The sequence below is a fragment of the Macaca mulatta genome, chromosome 6 (genome assembly GCF_049350105.2).
Source record: "Macaca mulatta isolate MMU2019108-1 chromosome 6, T2T-MMU8v2.0, whole genome shotgun sequence".
NCBI classification, from domain to species: Eukaryota; Metazoa; Chordata; class Mammalia; order Primates; family Cercopithecidae; genus Macaca; species Macaca mulatta.
Window position 1 is genome coordinate 176,790,942 of NC_133411.1, and position 18,631 is coordinate 176,809,572.

An 18,631-nucleotide genomic window follows, 5' to 3' on the forward strand; every position below is an offset into this window, starting at 1 on the left:
CAGTGGAGGAAGTTTGGGGATGGCCTTTGGGAAGGCATAGAAAAGAGATTGCACTGCAGTGTGGCTGTTCTGGCCTATTTCTCCTGATTCAAGCAGCATCCGTGAGGTGGTGCAGAGCTTTGAGGTGGGCGATTCCCTCCAGCTTCTCACAAGACTGGATTCTGCCATTTAAGCAAATGTGTAAAGAAATGAGTCAAGTCTGTTTTCCTCTGTATTTGCTAGGCATGTATGAGCAAGGTCAGGGGACCTGGTTCCTCCCTGTGTGCCTGTGTTCTGGCTTTGGGTTCCTTTACATATGGCTGGGAGGGGAAGAGACCCTGGGATCATGTACCAGCTCTACCACTTACTGAGCTATATGACATTTGGTGCATTACTTAACCCCTCTGAACCTGACTTACTGGATCTGTGAAATGGGCATGATAAATGACCCGTACCCTAGGAGTAAGTGGGAATATATTGAAATGATTTACGTACAACACTTAGCACAGTACCCGACACACAAGGAGAACTTAACTCATGGCAGCCATGGTCAATATTATCATTTTGTTACCATCAGCATCAACTGTTTTGTTTATGGAAATGGAGCATTTCTGAATCCCAAGTTTTATTTGTGTGGGCTCTTAGAGAGACACTCTTGAGACTGTCTGTTAATAGCTCCTGGCCATGTCACTTAGTCACTCTGCCCTCCTGCCGACCGAATTTGAAGATGGAGAGGTCAGAGGTTGATGATTTTGCAGCCACATGTTCATTGAATATCCCCCTCCAAGAGCTGCCATTTCAAAGAACTTGGAAAAGTAGGGCCCACTGTGCCCTAGGAAGTACTTATCATTTTCCTCAGAGTCATAGTTGCTATAGCTGCCATTATTATTATCAGAATGATTAATTACATCAAATAATCATAATAATATGTATTAATAGCTTGCTAGGTACCAAGAATTGTGCTAGGCTCCTTAAAAATATATTTCCATTCGATTCTCCTAACAATCATGTATGAGAAGTAAAATTACTGTATCCATTTTACAAGTGAATAAACAGACTCAGAAAGAAAAATATATCACTTTCCAGTGGCCACACATCTGGTCAGTGGCCAAGTAGAGATTCAAAGCTAATCACTAGCCTGAACATCTGCAATAGACTCTGTCCTCCTTAGATCTAACCAGACACTGTTATTCTTGAAATTCCTCACCCCCAATTCCCTCTGGCCAATTCAAGGTCAAATTTGAACAGGATGTCCTGGTGCCAGTTATCATCAACCAGAGATTCCCAAGTTTCTGCCAACACCATCTCCTCTTTTAGAATCTTTAAATTGCTATCAAGATGTAACTTGCCCCAAGAGGTGGTTCAGGAGAGGAAGGCAAAGAGTTTGTGGTTAATTGGTCATCTGAGGGTCTGAGGGAGTTGAAAATGTTAAAGACCACCCATTGGCACGCCATTCCCAGGAATGAGTGATTTATTAGCAGCTAGGCAGGCCCTTACTTTATTTTTTTTCTTTCACATATTTTATCATCATTTCTAATCACCAGGAAAAATTGGTGAAGACTATGGCGCAAGACAAGTCTGGTTTAATTTGTCTCTGCTTTCCCACCCCATCTATTTGTCGACCCTTGGCTAGAGCAGACACGTCCTCCAGCTGTTTATTTAGGCAGAGTGCAACAACAATAGTCGATTATTAACAATTTCTTCCTTAGAGCCCCGGAAATTCTCCCTTTATATGTTGTTTAAAACGTGGACATTGATTGTTTCCCCATGATGTATGAGCAACTCTAATGGAGTCAACACAAAAGTTGATATGCCAAGGTTTTTCACTTCCCACATCTGACTTCATTGGAATTGGTATTGTGACTCAACAAAGAAGCACTGCTTCATTTTTCTCAAGTTTCACTGCCAACCAGTAGGCATTTAGGAAGGACAGACTATGTGATTGTCATCCCTCTCAAAATCAACTGGCGGCAACTGTCCCACAGAAAATCTAAAAGCAGAGAAGCACAGACAATTCTTTAGCAGGACAAACAGCAGTGCTCATTCAAGCCCTTGATTTTTAAACACACAGGAAACACCTTCTCTATAAATTCACTTGTCTTTTCCAGGAGCCTTACCTAGACCTCCCCTGGTTTTTAGTAAAGAGCCAACAAGACAGTTCCTTCTTCCTAGGACTAAAAGCCATGCAGCACCTAAAAATAAATTCCAGGTTCTGGACTGAAGGTACCTCAGGTGCAGTATCAGGTCAGCAGTAATATATTAATGACAGTTGGCTTTTGTCTACTAATAGCATACTGATTAGGTTGATACTGTGTAAGAATTTACATTACATAGTTTCTTATCTTTAAATTGCATTACTATGTGATTTCATATTTATGTAATAGAAGAGCTCTTAATAATATGCACATTAATTGAACCCAATAAATGTATGGAACTTACAGTGGACATGAGGCTTCCTTCATCCAGCTGAGTTATTCATCTCCCATCAGAGTAGGTTGAAGATATCAGTTGCTTTACAGAAGAGCTTTTCTTGTATTTTGACTTTTCGGAAAGCAAGAAGGCATGTTGTCAGCCATTGTTTGCATTTTTGAAACAGAAAAACCTTCCCACCCAGCAAGTGTGTTGGATGACTGTAGTGAAAAGTGAGAAATACAAAAAGTTGCTTGTGATCATTTGTTGTAACAGAGGTGTTTCATACTAGAGGTACGTTACTTACACCGAATGCCAGGGCACCTGAGTGAAACTAGGAGTCAAAAACATACTATTAGGTGTCAGTAAATGTAAATGCATACAGCCAGCTAGGTTAAGAGAACAGGGATCGCTGGGGTTGATGGCAAATCAGATAAGCCACCCCACCCTTCACAGCATTCAGCTCTATCCAGTTGTTTTGAGAGGATACAGACTCCTTATTTGGGGTTTGGTTTTGCTTTCAAGAGAAGTCAGAAATCTGGAACACTATGCAAAATCTCAGCTTTGAATTTTTGATAATATTCTGCTTGAGGGCTGTCAGTCTGTGACATCTGCCCTAGATAGATGAAATTTGGATTTAATTTTCCTACTCAAATCTGGGCTCCCTGAGAGCTGCGGTTATGTCTTATCCATCCTTTCATCCCTGAAAGAACCTGTCACTGTTCTCTGCACTTGGTTTTCAAGGACTTGCCAGCCATCAGGCAGCATGCTTAGCACTTTACATTCATCCTTCCTCTCTAACTTTCACAACAACCTTAGCGGGTAGTTACTGCTGTTTTCACCAGTTGGCAGATGAGTAAGCTGAGAATGAAAGAAATGAGGTAGCATGCCCAGGTTCACACAACTAGAAAGTGGCAGACTCAATTCTTGAACCCAGTTCTGTAGATTTTGTCTCCTAACCTCTAACTAAATGCCCCTTCTAGATGTTCCCACATTCCTCTGTATATATCCCAGGGGTCACATTTACCACTCTGTATTGTAATTGTCTTTTCCTTCTGCCTCCTGCACCTCGTTGGAAAATATGACTTCAGGATAGATAGATAAATGAGCAAATATAATCAATGCCGTGGTGAAAATGAGCAACAGTTAGGAGGAGAATGTCTTCCAATACTGAGAATGCTGGATAATTTTTGTTTTTGTTGCTGTCAATAATTTGATTTATTTGCAATGAAATATCATGTTGCTTTATAGGAGGGCTGGGTGAGTAGAGAATTAAGTATTCTTCCATCTTCCCTTACTCTTCCTTCTTCATTTCCCCAAGGAAGCTCTATGCCTTCTCATTAGGATAAATGAAAAGAGAACTTGACGTCTCTTCTAGTTAACTGGAAAATTCCCAATTCATTTTATTTGGAACACAACACATAGCACCCAGGTCGGAGCTTCTCTTCCCCCTGGGAAGAGAAGCACACAAGCAACCGCAGGAATTCTGCCCACGCACAACACAGATGGACCTCACGAGGGCCACACAAGCTGGAGTAGACAAGGAGAACTTAGCTCAGAGTGAATCAACAGGAAGCAGGAGGGTCTGGTATCTCATTTAGGGAATTAAATCCTTCACATGGCCTCTTTGTGCTTTAGAAGAGTGTGTGGTCTGGAGAGGGGAGTGTCAGGGGCAAGGACAGAGGGAGATGGAAAGTTAGGACTTAGGGCTGGGGAGGGCAGGTTCTCACTTGTGCACTGACCCACTCCATCTTCCTGAAGCAAGTCTCGTAATTACCTAACTAATGGCGAATAATGACACCACTTGGATGGGAGTTGAGAGAGGGGGAAAGAAAGGCATGAGAATTCATTAACCGTGTGTGCGAAGGGCTTGGATAGCATCCCTGAAGGATCATTATTACATCATTTCACCCCCACTTTCCCACCTCTTTCCACTAATATGAGACAGACAAATGCTAAATAACTATGTAATAATACATTACTAGACAGACAACAATGCCAGGAAATATAATAGCCTGCTACAGCTATGAAACTCCCCCAAAGATATATTTAAAATGTCACTGATGCATAATGTAAAATAGGAATTACAGGTTCATTTGGAGGACACGATTTAAAATCTATACAACTGTACAGTGGTATTTCCCACTGGGTTTTTGTTGTCACTGTCCTTTTCTAAACATCACAAAGAAAAAAAAAAAAAACACCCAAGTAATTTCAGCCTAGAGATGCAAACTTCAAGGAACCTGTTTCCTCCGTATGTTTCCTTTTGTTTTTGTTGGTCAGGATGCTCTCCAAACCTAGTATCTTCTTGACATGTTGTCTTTTCTTCAGAATGTTTCTGCAGCCGGCACAGGAACCCCAGAATGTAGATTACACCTTTTGGAGATGTAGCCTGGCCACATAAGGAGACAAGTAGTTGAAATTTGTGTCAAATTGCTTGTTTAAATGACTTGAGCCAACTTCTTAAAGCCAGGACAGCAGGGGCTGAGGATTTTTAAAGTTGGCAGGGGCCAAAAATGACAAGGCTCAGCAGTCACCTGGTGAGCTGCCAGCCCTGACTGGAAGCTTCAAAAAATAAACTTTCTCAAAGGACACAAATTAAAAGTCATGTTTCAGCATCCATTAAAACGAAATTATAGGCTTCATCGCATAGCGAACTACTTTCATTTTCATTATGCTTAAAATATTTCATTTTGTAGATTGAGAATCGGTTGCTAGGAAAACCTTGTGTGGAGTTGTCAGAGACAGCGATATCTACAAGCGGGTATTTTCCAAGGGAAAGCTCTCCTTTGTTTTTCCTGCAAAGATAGAGGATTTTGTTATTTAAAAAAACGCAGGATGCCATTTGGAGTCAGGGTCATGGCTTGAAAACATCTGCCATGACCTTCTCCAGAGACTGAGTCCTCGGGGTTCATCTCTCGGAGGAGAGAAGTTAGCAGCCTGCTGAGCTGAGCGGGCTCACAGGTGTGTTTTGTTCACTCTCATTTAAAAAGGTAGATAGATAGATAGATAGATAGATAGATAGATAGATAGATAGATAGATAGATAGATAGAGATAGAGAGATGTTTATATGTATATGTGTATATTATACATATACACACATATACACACAAATATGTGTGTACACACACATACATATATATAAATCTTATTTTGAGTTGTCAGCATTTCTAAAAACTAGGAAATTTTATCTACAAGTCCAGATTTCCAGCTTTTCTAGAGAAACTAGAAATTACGGCTGCCTTGAGCTCTGTCCCTCATTCCCATGTGACCAAATTGACCTGGTGCTGAGTGAGGGCTGCCCCCTAGCCTCTCCACCTCAGCTCAGTCCATAGCTAGCCCACTCCACCCTCCTGCCTGGTCCCTACAGGTATTTAAAGGTGCTACTCCCTGACGTAGAGTGTGCCATATTCTTAATATCTTCAAAAGAGAAAATTTTTGAAAAGAATGTGTACAGTGCACTAGTTTACCTGGAAAGGGAATAGGGACTTGCTACGGCAGTGATCAGCCTTGAATGTCATGTTACTTTCATTACAGTATTAATATGTTTCAAGTAATTCCTCTGGTCAGCCCTTATCCACCTGGTTTTGCTAAACTAGTCTCTCATTATTCTTCATTTGATGTGTGTGGATAAATGCAAATCAAAGCCAATTATTTATTTGTAACTAACTCTGGGATGCCTGCTGCAGTCTTATCTGTCGCTCTAGCTTGCGGCTTTCAGCAATTGTCAGCTTGGAGACTTTGGTTTCAAACTCTCCTCCAGAGGTTTGCAGAGTGCCTGAGACTGGAATCTGCAGACACTGACAGTCATTTCTCCTTTTTTTTTCAGGTCCTCCAAACCACCACAGCCAGTCGACTCTGAGGCCCCCTCTCCCACCCCCTCACAACCACACGCTGTCCCATCACCACTCATCTGCCAACTCCCTCAACAGGAACTCACTGACCAATCGGCGGAGTCAGATCCACGCCCCGGCCCCAGCGCCCAATGACCTGGCCACCACACCAGAGTCCGTTCAGCTTCAGGACAGCTGGGTACTAAACAGCAACGTGCCACTGGAGACCCGGTAAGTCCCCTCTCCAGCTCACAGTCACACTCAGTGTCACGTTACCCCTGAGTCACCACACAGAGCCACTGGGTGTCTCAGAGTTCCAGTCGGAGAGACACTCTGGGCTTAAATAATGAGACAACTTTACCACCTCCTTGTTCCCTTGGTAATTTGACCCTGGGCAGTAGGTTGACAGGTATTTCTTTGTTCACATGTGTCTCCTTTTAAAGCTTGTTTACTTTCTTAGATAGCTCTTGTGTACCCAACTAATAGAATTAGCATAACATATTTTTACTCGAAGGCTCATGGGAAACATGCTTATAAGGGTATATTGACTGAAAGCTGCTGATAAATTATGCATTTGGCCTTTCTTGAAGTAATAAATGAAGACTCATTTGAAATTAAGTGTTTGGGGAGACCTTGAGAAACAATCCCTGATTCCAAATTGACAGAAGTATAATTTAAATTTATATTTCATCCAACATGCAGTCTCACTTTAATCCCTCCTGTACACACTAACAGCTTGATGCCTGTGGGGCAAACAATAATGTATAAAAACAAACAAGAAAAAAGGGGCAGCACTTATATGAGGAGGGAAGAGTTTGAAAATGATCTCCAGGTCTGGCTTTGTTTTGTTTTCCTTTGCTTCTGTCCTTTTTTCACCTTCGGTTCTGTTCTCCAAAACCATATACACCTTAGTGACCTGAAAGAAGACCTGTCAGTCAGGGTATGGAGGGGTTGGGATGTCGTTGACAGGGAAGGCTGTGTGTGGGTTGGCCAGACTCTGAAACAGCCTTGCTGCTCTATCCCCAGGCACATTCTTGGTTGGTATGTTTTAAATGCTATTGTTTCCTTGCCTGGAAGAACCATGGAGACTGAACAGAGAGGAGGGCTAATTCATACTGACCCTTCAAAAAGTTCCCAAATAGATTTTAAACTTTAATAACTTAGGTTTGAGGAAAGACAGAAATAATCTGTAATCTTTCTGATAACGGCCGGTGAATTCTCTGCACACAGCTGGAAGCAATTTTGAAAGTCATAGCATTTGGAGTTGTTTCTTATCTATAATTTTTTGTTTTTTTATAAGATCCTGAAAATTAATATATTATACATCTTTGTCACTATAATCACTCCAAATTTTAATTTTATTTTCTGACTATTATAGGGTTTTTTAAAAAAGAATTTTTGCTTTATTAAAAGAAACTAAAAGAATGAACCTAAGCTAATAAATATCCTTGATCTCAACATTAGTTTAAAAGAATTGGTACAGAAATAAATAAAATGACACAAAATGAAGCACTAAGCAAAATACAAAGAGTGCTGCATATTATTATTTTCCTCTGCAAAAAATTACCTAACATGCACATGCACACACACACACACACAGGCTCTCACACAAAGAATGGTTACATAACAAAGTAAACATTATAACAACCACATCAGTTTGACTGTTAATCCAAACTAACGTGAAAAATCTGTCGTTGAGGCAACTGGGGTAATTTAAACATGGATTGGGTATTTAATGATATTAAGAATATAATTATGATTTTGTTAGGTGCAGTTTTGGAGTGCATGTTTGGTTCAAATATTAAAAACATTCCAAATCAAGGAATGAAAAACTACCTATCGAGTATTATGCTTTTTAAAAAATTTATTATACTTTAAGTTCTGGGATACATGTGCAGAACGTGTGGGTTTGTTACATAGGTATACACGTACCATGGTTGTTTGCTGCACCCATCAACCCGTTATCTACATTAGGTATATCTCCTAATGCTCTCCCTCCCCTAGCCCCCTACCCCCTCATAGGTCCCAGTGTGTGATGTTCCCTTCCTGTGTCCATGTGTTCTTATTGTTCAGCTCCCACTTACGAATGAGAACATGTGCTGTTTGCTTTTCTGTTCCTTTGTTAGTTTGCTGAGAATGATGGTTTCTGGCTTCATCCATGTCCCTGCAAAGGACATGAACTCCCTTTTTTGTGGTTGCATAGTATTCCATGGTGTATATGGACCACATTTTTTTTTATCCAGTCTCTCACTGAGGGCATGTGGGTTGGTTTCAAGTCTTTGCTATTGTGAATAGTGCTGCAATAAAACATATGTGTGTACGTGTCTTTATAGTAGAATGATTTATAATCCTTTGGGGCATATACCCAGTAACGGGATTGCTGGGTCAAATGGTATTTCTGGTTCTAGATCCTTGAGGAATCACCACACTGTCTTCCACAATGGTTGAACTAATTTACACTCCCACCAACAGTGTAAAAGTGTTCCTATTTCTCCACATCCTCTCCAGCATCTGTTGTTTCCTGACTTTCAATGATCGCCATTCTAACTGGCATGAGATGGTATCTCATTGTGGTTTTGATTTGCATTTCTCTAATGACCAGTGATCACGAGCTTTTTTTCATATGGTTATTGGCCACATAAATGTCTTCTTTTTAGAAGTGTCTGTTCATATCCTTCACCCACTTTTTGATGGGGTTGTTTGCTTTTTTCTTGTAAATTTGTTTAAGTTTCTTAACAAATTTCTGGATATAGCCCTTTGTCAAATGGATAGATGGCAAAAATTTTCTCCCATTCAGTAGGTTGCCTGTTCACTCTGATGATTGTTTCTTTTGCTGTGGGGAAGCTCTTCAGTTTAATTAGATTCCATTTGTCAATTTTGGCTTTCTTTGCCATTGTTTTTTGTGTTTTTGTCAGGAAGTCTTTGCCCATGCCTATGTCCTGAATGGTATTTCCTAGATTTTATTCTAGGGTTTTTATGGTTTTAGGTTTTGTGTTTAAGTCTTTAAATCATCTTGAGTTAATTTTTGTATAAGGTTAAGGAAGAGGTCCAATGTCAGTTTTCTGAATACAGCTAGCCAGTTTTTCCAACACCATTTATTAAACAAGGAATCCTTTCCCCATTGCTTGTTTCTGTCAGGTTTGTCAAAGATTAGATGGTTGTAGATGTGTGGCATTATTTCTGAGGCCTCTGTTCTGTTCTATTGGTCTATATATCTGTTTTGGTACCAGTACCATGCTGTTTTGGTTACTGTAGCCTTGTAGTATAGTTTGAAGACATGTAGCATGATGACTCCAGTTTTGTTCTTTTTGCTTAGGATTGTCTTGGCTATGTGGGCTCTTTGTTGGTTCCATATTAAATTTAAAGTAGTTTTTTCTAATTCTGTGAAAAAAGTCAGTGGTAACTTGATGGGGATAGCATTGAATCTATAAATTACTTTGGGCAGTATGGCCATTTTCACTATATAGATTCTTTCTATCCATGAGCATGGAATGCTTTTCCATTGGTTTGTGTCCTCTCTTATTTCCCTGGGCAGTGGTTTGTAGTCCTTCTTGAAGAGGTCCTTCACATCCTTTGTAAGTCATATTCCTAGGTATTTTATTCCCTTTGTAGCAATTGTGAATGGGAGTTCACTCATGATTTGGCTTTCTGTTTGTCTATTATTGGTGTATAAATATGCTTGTAATTTTTGCACATTGACTTTGTATCCTGAGACTTTGCTTGAAGTTGCTTATCGCCTTAAGGAAATTTTGGGCTGAGATTATGGGGTTTTCTAAATATACAGTCATGTCATCAGCAAACAGAAACAATTTGATTTCCTCTCTTCCTATTTGAATACCCTTTATTTCTTTCTCTTGCCTGACTGCCCTGGCCAGAACTTCCAGTACTATGTGTAACAGGAATGGTGAGAGAGGGCATCCTTGTCTTGTGCCAGTTTTCAAAGGGAATGCTTCCAGCTTTTGCCCATTCAGTATGATATTGGCTGTGGGTTTGTCATAAATAGCTCTTATTGTTTTGAGATACGTTTCATCAATACCTAGTTTATTGAGAGTTTTTAGCATGAAGAGGTGTTAAATTTTAGCGAAGGCCTTTTCTGGATCTATTAAGATAATCGTGTGGTTTTTGTCATTAGTTCTATTTATGTGATGGATTGCATTTATTGATTTGTGTATATTGAACCAGCCTCGCATCCCAGGGATGAAACCAACTTGATCGTGGTGGAGAAAATTTTTGATGTGCTGCTGGATTCGGTTTGCCAGTATGTTATTGAGGATTTTTGCAGCGAGGTTCATCAGGGATATTGGCCTGAAATTTTCTTTTTTTGTTGTGTCTCTGCCAGATTTTGGTATCAGGATGATGCTGGCCTCATAAAATGAGTTAGGGAGGAGTTGCTCTTTCTCTATTACTTGGAATAATTTCAGAAGGAATGGTACTAGCTCCTCTTTGTACCTCTGGTGGAATTCAGCTGTGAATCCATCTGGTCCTGGACTTTTTTTGGTTGGTAGGCTATTAATTACTGCCTCAATTTCAGAACTTGTTATTGGTCTATTCAGGGATTGGACTTCTTCCTGGTTCAGTCTTGGGAGGATGTATGTGTCCAGGAATTTATCCATTTCTTCTAGATTTTCTAGTTTATTTGCTTAGAGGTGTTTATAGTATTCTCTGATGATAGTTCATATTTCTGTGGGATCAGTGGTGATATCCCCTGTATGATTTTTTATTGTGCCTATTCTTCTCTCTTTTCTTCTTTATTAGTCTGGCCAGCAGTCTATCTATTTTGTTAATCTTCTCAAAACACAGCTCCTGGATTCATTAATTTTTTGAAGGGTTTTTCATGTCTCTATCTCCTTCAGTTCTGCTCTGATCTTATTTATTTCTTCTCTTCTGTTAGCTTTTGAATTTGTTTGCTGTTGCTTCTCTAGTTCTTTTAATTGTGATGCTAGGGTATCAATTTTAGATTTTTCCTGCTTTGTCCTGTGGGCACTTAGTGCTACAAATTTCCCTGTAAACACTGCTTTAGCTGCGTCCCAGAGATTCTGGTACATTGTGTCTTTGTTCTCATTGGTTTCAAAGAACTTATTTATTTCTGCTTTAATTTCGTTATTTACCCAGTAGTCATTTAGAAGCAGATTGTTCAGTTTCCATGTACTTGTGCGGATTTGAGTGAGTTTCTTAATCCTGAGTTCTCACTTGATTGCACTGTGGTCTGAGAGACTGTTTGTTATGATTTTCATTCTTCTGCATTTGCTGAGAGTGTTTTACTTCCGATTATGTGGTCAATTTTAGAATAAGTGCAGTGTGGTACTGAGAAGAATGTATATTCTGTTGATTTTGGGTGGAGAGTTCTGTAGATGTCTATTAGGTCCACTTGGTCCAGAGCTGAGTTCAAGTCCTGAATATCCTTCTTAATTTTCTGTCTCATTGTTCTGTCTCATATTGACAGTGGGGTGTTAAAGTGACCCACTGTTAATGTGTGGGAGTCTAAGTTTCTTTGCAGATCTCTAAGAACTTGCTTTATGAATCTGGGTGCTCCTGTGTTGGGTGCATATATATTTAGGATAGATAGCTCTTCTTGTTACATTGATCCCTTTATCATTATGTAATGCCCTTTTGTGTCTTTTTTTTATCTTTGTTGTTTAAAGTCTGTGTTATCATAGACTAGAATTGCAACTTTTGCTTTTTTTTTTTTTCTTTCCATTTGCTTGGTAGATATTCCTCCATCCCTTTATTTTCAGCCTATGTGTGTCTTTGCACATGAGATGGGTTTCCTGAATACAGCACACAGATGGGTCTTGACTCTTTACCCAATTTGCCAGTCGTGTCTTTTAATTGGGGCATTTAGCCTCTTTACATTTAGAGTTAATATTGTTATGTGTGAATTCGATCCTGTCATTATGATGCTAGCTGGTTATTTTGCCCATTAGTTGATGCAGTTTCTTCATAGTGTTGATGGTCTTTACAATTTGGTATGTTTTTGCAGTGGTTGGTACCAGTTGTTCCTTTCCATGTTTAGTGCTTCCTTCAGGGGCTCTTGTAAGGCAGGCATGGTGGTGACAAAATTTCTCAGCATTTGCTTGTCTGTAAAGGATTTTATTTCTCCTTCACTTACGAAGCTTAGTTTGGCTGGATATGAAATTCTGGGTTGAAAATTCTTTTCTTTAAGAATGTTGAATATTGGCCCCCACTCTCTTCTGGCTTGTAGCGTGTCTGCAGAGAGATCCACTGTTAGTCTGATGACCTTCCCTTTGTGGGTAATTTGACCTTTCTCTCTGGCTGCCCTTAACATTTTTTCCTTCATTTCAACCTTGGTGAATCTGACAATTATGTGTCTTGGGGTTGCTCTTCTCGCAGATTATCTTTGTGGTGTTCTCTGTATTTCCTGAATTTGAATGTTGGCCTGTCTTGCTAGGTTGGAGAAGTTCTCCTGGATAATATCCTAAACAGTGTTTTCCAACTTGGTTCCATTCTCTCCATCACTTTCATGTACACCAATCAAATATAGGTTTGGTCCTTTCACATAATCCCATATTTCTTGGAGGCTTAGTTCATTCCTTTTCATTCTTTTTTCTCTAATCTTGTCTTCACGGCTTATTTCATTAAGTTGATCTTCAGTCCCTGATATCCTTTCTTCCACTTCATCTATTTGGCTATTGATACTTGTGTATGCTTCACGAAGTTCTTGTGCTGTGTTTTTCAGCTCCATCGGGTCATTTATGTTCTTCTCTAAGCTGGTTATTCTAGCTAGCAATTCCTGTAGCCTTTTTTTCAAGGTTATTAGCTTCCTTGCATTGGGTTAGAACATGCTCCTTTAGCTTGAAGGAGTTTGTTATTCCCCACCTTCTGAAACTACTTTTGTCAATTCATCAGATTCATTCTCCATCCAGTTTTGTTCCCTTGCTGGTGAGGACTTGTGATCCTTTGGAGGAGAAGAGGTGTTCTGGTATTTTGAATTTTCAGCCTTTTTTGTGCTGTTTTTTCCTCATCTTTGTGGATTTATCTACCTTTGGTCTTTGATGTTGGTGACCTTCAGATGGGATTTTTGAGTGGATGTCCTTTTTGTTGATGGTGATGCTATTCCTTTTTGTTTGTTAGTTTTCCTTCTAACAGTCAGGCCCCTCAGCTGCAGGTCTGCTGAAGTTTGCTGGAGGTCCACTCCAGACCCTGTTTGCCTGGGTATCACCAGCAGAGGCTGCAGACAGCAAAGACTGCTGCCTCTTCCTTCCTCTGGAAGCTTCACCCAGAGGGGCACCCGCCAGATGTCAGCTGGAGCCCTCCTGTATGAGGTGTCTGTCAACCCATGCTGGGAAGTGTCTCCCAGCCAGGAGGCACGGGGGTTAGGGACCCACTTGAGGAGGCAGTCTGTCCTTTAGCAGAGCTCAAGAGCTATGCTGGGAGATCCGCTGCTCCCTTCAGAGCCAGCAGAGGGGAATGTTTAAGTCTGCTGAAGCTGTGTCCACAGCCACCCCCTCCCCCAGGTGCTCTGTCCCAGGGAGATGGGAGTTTTATCTATAAGCCCCTGACTGGGGCTGCTGCCTTTCTTTCAGAGATGCCCTGCCCAGAGAGGAGGAATCTAGAGAGGTAGTCTGGCTACAGCAGCTTTGCTGAGCTGTGGTGGGCTCTGCCCAGTCCGAACTTCCCAGTGGCTTTGTTTACACTGTGAGGGGAAAACCACTTACTCAAGCCTCAGTAATGGCGGACACCCCTCCCTCCACCAAGCTCAAGCATCCGAGGTCGACTTCAGACTGCTGTGCTGGCAGCGAGAATTTCAAGCCAGTGGATCTTAGTTTGCTGAGCTCCGTGGGAGTGGGATCTGCTGAGCTAAGCCACTTGGCTGCCTGGCTTCAGACCCCTTTCCAGGGGAGTGAATGGTTGTGTCTTGCTAGCATTCCAGGCACCACTGAGGTATGAATAAAAAAACTCCTGCAGCTAACTCAGTGTCTGCCCAAACGGCCGCCCAGTTTTGTGCTTGAAACCCAGGGCCCTGGTGGTGTAGGCACCCAAGGGAATCTCCTGGTCTGTGGGTTGTGAAGACCATGCGAAAAGTATAGTGTCTGGGCTGGAATGCACTGTTCCTCATAGCACAGTCCCTCGCGGTTTCTCTTGGCTAGAGGAGGGAGTTCCCCGACCCCTTGTGCTTCCCGGGTGAGGCAACACCCCGCCCTGCTTCGGCTTGCCCTCCATGGGCTGCACCTACTGTCTAACAAGTCCCAGTGAGATGAGCCTGGTATTTCAGTTAGAAATGCAGAAATCAACTGCCTCCTGCATTGATTTCACTGGGAGCTGCAGACCAGAGCTGTTCCTATTTGGCCATCTTGCCAGCCAGCAGAATTATAGATTATTTTTAGCCATGCCTACAATCTTAATCTTTAAAGGTTAAAATATGTAAAGTCAATAAAAACTGTATATAATAGAGATATTTAAACTTCTGCCCTGATATAGTAAACCACTAATAAACAGCTTTGCTGGAAGCTGACTGGGTGGCCAGGCTTAACTCAGGATATTGTCAAAGTTGATGATGGTCTTAAAGGCTAGATAGTATTTTCTGTCTTTTTCCTCTCCACGCTTACGAACTGCCATAGAGTTTGTTGTTTTTTTTTTTTAATTTATTTATTATTATTGTACTTTAAGTTGTAGGGTACATGTGCATAACGTGCAGGTTTGTTACATATGTATACTTGTGCCATGTTGGTGTGCTGCACCCATCAACTCATCATTTACATCAGGTATAACTCCCAATGCAATCCCTCCCCCTTCCCCCCTCCCCATGATAGGCCCCTGTGTGTGATGTTCCCCTTCCTGAGTCCAAGTGATCTCATTGTTCAGTTCCCACCTATGAGTGAGAACATGCGGTGTTTGGTTTTCTGTTCTTGTGATAGTTTGCTAAGAATGATGGTTTCCAGCTGCATCCATGTCCCTACAAAGGACGCAAACTCATCCTTTTTGATGGCTGCATAGTATTCCATGGTGTATATGTGCCACATTTTCTTAATCCAATCTGTCACTGATGGACATTTGGGTTGATTCCAAGTCTTTGCTATTGTGAATAGTGCTGCAATAAACATACGTGTGCATGTGTCTTTATAGCAGCATAATTTATAATCCTTTGGGTATATACCCAGTAATGGGATGGCTGGGTCATATGGTACATCTAGTTCTAGATCCTTGAGGAATCGCCATACTGTTTTCCATAATGGTTGAACTAGTTTACAATCCCACCAACAGTGTAAAAGTGTTCCTATTTCTCCACATCCTCTCCAGCACCTGTTGTTTCCTGACTTTTTAATGATCGCCATTCTAACTGGTGTGAGATGGTATCTCATTGTGGTTTTGATTTGCATTTCTCTGATGGCCAGTGATGATGAACATTTTTTCATGTGTCTGTTGGCTGTATGAATGTCTTCTTTTGAGAAATGTCTGTTCATATCCTTTGCCCACTTTTTGATGGGGTTGTTTGTTTTTTTCTTGTAAATTTGTTTGAGTTCTTTGTAGGTTCTGGATATTAGCCCTTTGTCAGATGAGTAGATTGCAAAAATTTTCTCCCATTCTGTAGGTTGCCTGTTCACTCTGATGGTAGTTTCTTTTGCTGTGCAGAAGCTCTTTAGTTTAATGAGATCCCATTTGTCAATTTTGGCTTTTGCTGCCGTTGCTTTTGGTGTTTTAGACATGAAGTCTTTGCCCATGCCTATGTCCTGAATGGTACTACCTAGGTTTTCCTCTAGGATTTTTATGGTATTAGGTCTAACATTTAAGTCTCTAATCCATCTTGAATTAATTTTCATATAAGGAGTAAGGAAAGGATCCAGTTTCAGCTTTCTACTTATGGCTAGCCAATTTTCCCAGCACCATTTATTAAATAGGGAATCCTTTCCCCATTTCTTGTTTCTCTCAGGTTTGTCAAAGATCAGATGGCTGTAGATGTGTGGTATTATTTCTGAGGGCTCTGTTCTGTTCCATTGGTCTATATCTCTGTTTTGGTACCAGTACCATGCTGTTTTGGTTACTGTAGCCTTGTAGTATAGTTTGAAGTCAGGTAGCGTGATGCCTCCAGCTTTGTTCTTTTGACTTAGGATTGTCTTGGAGATGCGGGCTCTTTTTTGGTTCCATATGAACTTTAAAGAGTTTGTTAATTAGTCAGCCTATTTTTACATTAACAGACTATTATTTGAAAAATAGTTTCTGGATATAAGTGCTACTTATAATGGACTAGATGAAGAATAGAGGAAGGAAAGAAAGGGAAGAGGAGATGTAATAACTATTGTAGAAGAAGAAGAGGACCACCATGACCATTATACATGCTGAACATTAATGCTTTACATGCATTATCTCACTCAAGCCTGAAAGCAATCCTATGAAGTAGGAAGGGACTTTTATTATGGCCATTTAAAGATTCAGAATCTAGGGATAGAGGGACAAAGTAACCTTCAAGAAGTATAAAACTTCAGGAAGATAGTAAACTATGAGCCATGTGGGATGAAACAATGGAAGTTCCTACACCCAAAATAAGGTGGTGGAATGTCTGATGGGTGAACAACCACAAATCTAGGTTTATTGCCCTACTTGTTAACATTTATAGGACCAAATCCACTGGAGTGTCTGCTCTTGGCAATTAGTCTGCCCTTTGTGATAAGAACACACACAACACATAGACACATCTCCCATCTCCCAACTCCTGATTCAATCAGTTGGTTTTCCAGGAGATTTATTTTGAATAACTTTTTGTAAGAAAGTGTCCTCTTGACAAATATCTCTTAGAGAGGACCAACAAAACCAAGCAGATCACTGTCCTGCTTTCCTAAAGTAAGTTCTTCCAGAACTTACTTACTGGTCTAGAGTCCTTCTTCAGATTCTTTGAATATTTGGCATTTCTCCAAGGATTAGGACTTCTCAATGGTAATTTCAGAAGAAGCACATTAAAGAAAAAATTTGGTGGGAAGATAGGATTGCCAAAACCTTGGCGTCCATCAGAAGGAAAAAAAAAAAAAGTGAGACAACATCTGAGTATTCTTCAATCCATATGTTCAAGAGCCAAGGATTAGAGCTCCTTGGGATGGAGTTGTTAGCAGAAATCCAGCACAAGGTGCAAAACTTGGTAAATATTTGAAACTCCACTCATGGAACTGAGTACATAGAATATGCATCTGGTCTCATGTATGAAAATGCTAGTCGTAGTTCATAGAACTGATGAAATGTATGATTCTCTTTTAAATATTATTTGTACTAGTTTGTTCTCACGCTGCTAATAAAGACATACCCGAGACCCGGTAATTTATAAAGGAAATAGATTTAGTTGACTCACAGTTCAGCATGACTGAGGAGGGCCCCAGAAACTTACAATCATGGTAGAAAGGGAAGCAAACACTCTCTTCTTCAACATGGCAGCATCAACTGCCGAGCAAAAAGGGGGAAAACCCCTTATAAAACCATCAGATCTCATGCGCACTCACTCACTATCACGAGAACAGTATGAGGGTAACTGCCCCATGCTTAAATTACCTCCCACTGGGTCCCTCCCACGACACATGGGAATTATGGGAACTACAATTCAAGATGAGATTTGGGTAGGGACCCACTCAAACCGCATTGTTATTAGTTCAGTCTCTTATTAGCAAATATTTATTGAGTCCCTTGTGTATGCCAAGAGCTATGTTAGGTACTGGCAAGATACTGATTAAAACATGTGTTGTCCCATTAAAGGTCACCAAGCCTAAAGGAGGATGCAGGTACATAAGCAAAAGATGGTTCAACATATACACTAATGGAAGTCTAAAAGTTACAGAGATGTTATAGTGGAAGAAGTGATTAACCATCTGAGAAAGATCAGGAAAATTTTTGTAGCTGAAGGGCTGCTTGAGCTGGGTTTTGAGGGATGAGTAGGAGTTTATCTATTACATAGGTAAAGTCAGATATGATAGCATATTATTATTTGTTCTCATTCACCACTGTTTTTCCATATAGTCTTGGCAACAGAGAATTAAATGAATTCATTGATTCAAATGCTAAAATATTGTGAGTTTACTCATATCATTTTCTTAGCCATGAGAGAGTATAGATATGGGATTTCTTCTTTTTAGGAGCATGATGCCATGCTAGTATTTCCATTTCTGTCTTTCATACCAAGTAAGAATTGGTCTCTCTCCAGGAGAGAGAACCATCAAAAACAAGACATTCTGAAGGTTGGTTATAATTTAGTCACCATCTTTGAAAATGTGGTGTAAATTTACAAACAGCTTGACCACCCTTACTCTCATTAATACAGATTTCTGGGTGTGATGGAATAATTTCATAACTCCGAGAGGTAATGAACAGGCATTCTGCTGCCCCCATAATGCAAAGCCAAGTCCAGTGTGTCTCCTTAGACCAATGGGGAGTGGACTCTTTCCTCTCCACATTGCTCTTTTGATGTCCCCAT

General features: G+C 40.6%; 1 protein-coding gene across 1 annotated transcript in view; it reads left to right on the forward strand.

The window, feature by feature from the left end:
* TENM2 (teneurin transmembrane protein 2) overlaps nucleotides 1-18,631 on the forward strand; it is a 689,205-nt gene that overhangs the window by 367,981 nt on the left and 302,593 nt on the right. The window contains exon 3 of the mRNA XM_015141369.3: nucleotides 6,219-6,453. Coding sequence (XP_014996855.3) covers nucleotides 6,219-6,453 — 235 coding nt within the window. The remainder of the gene's footprint in view (nucleotides 1-6,218; nucleotides 6,454-18,631) is intronic.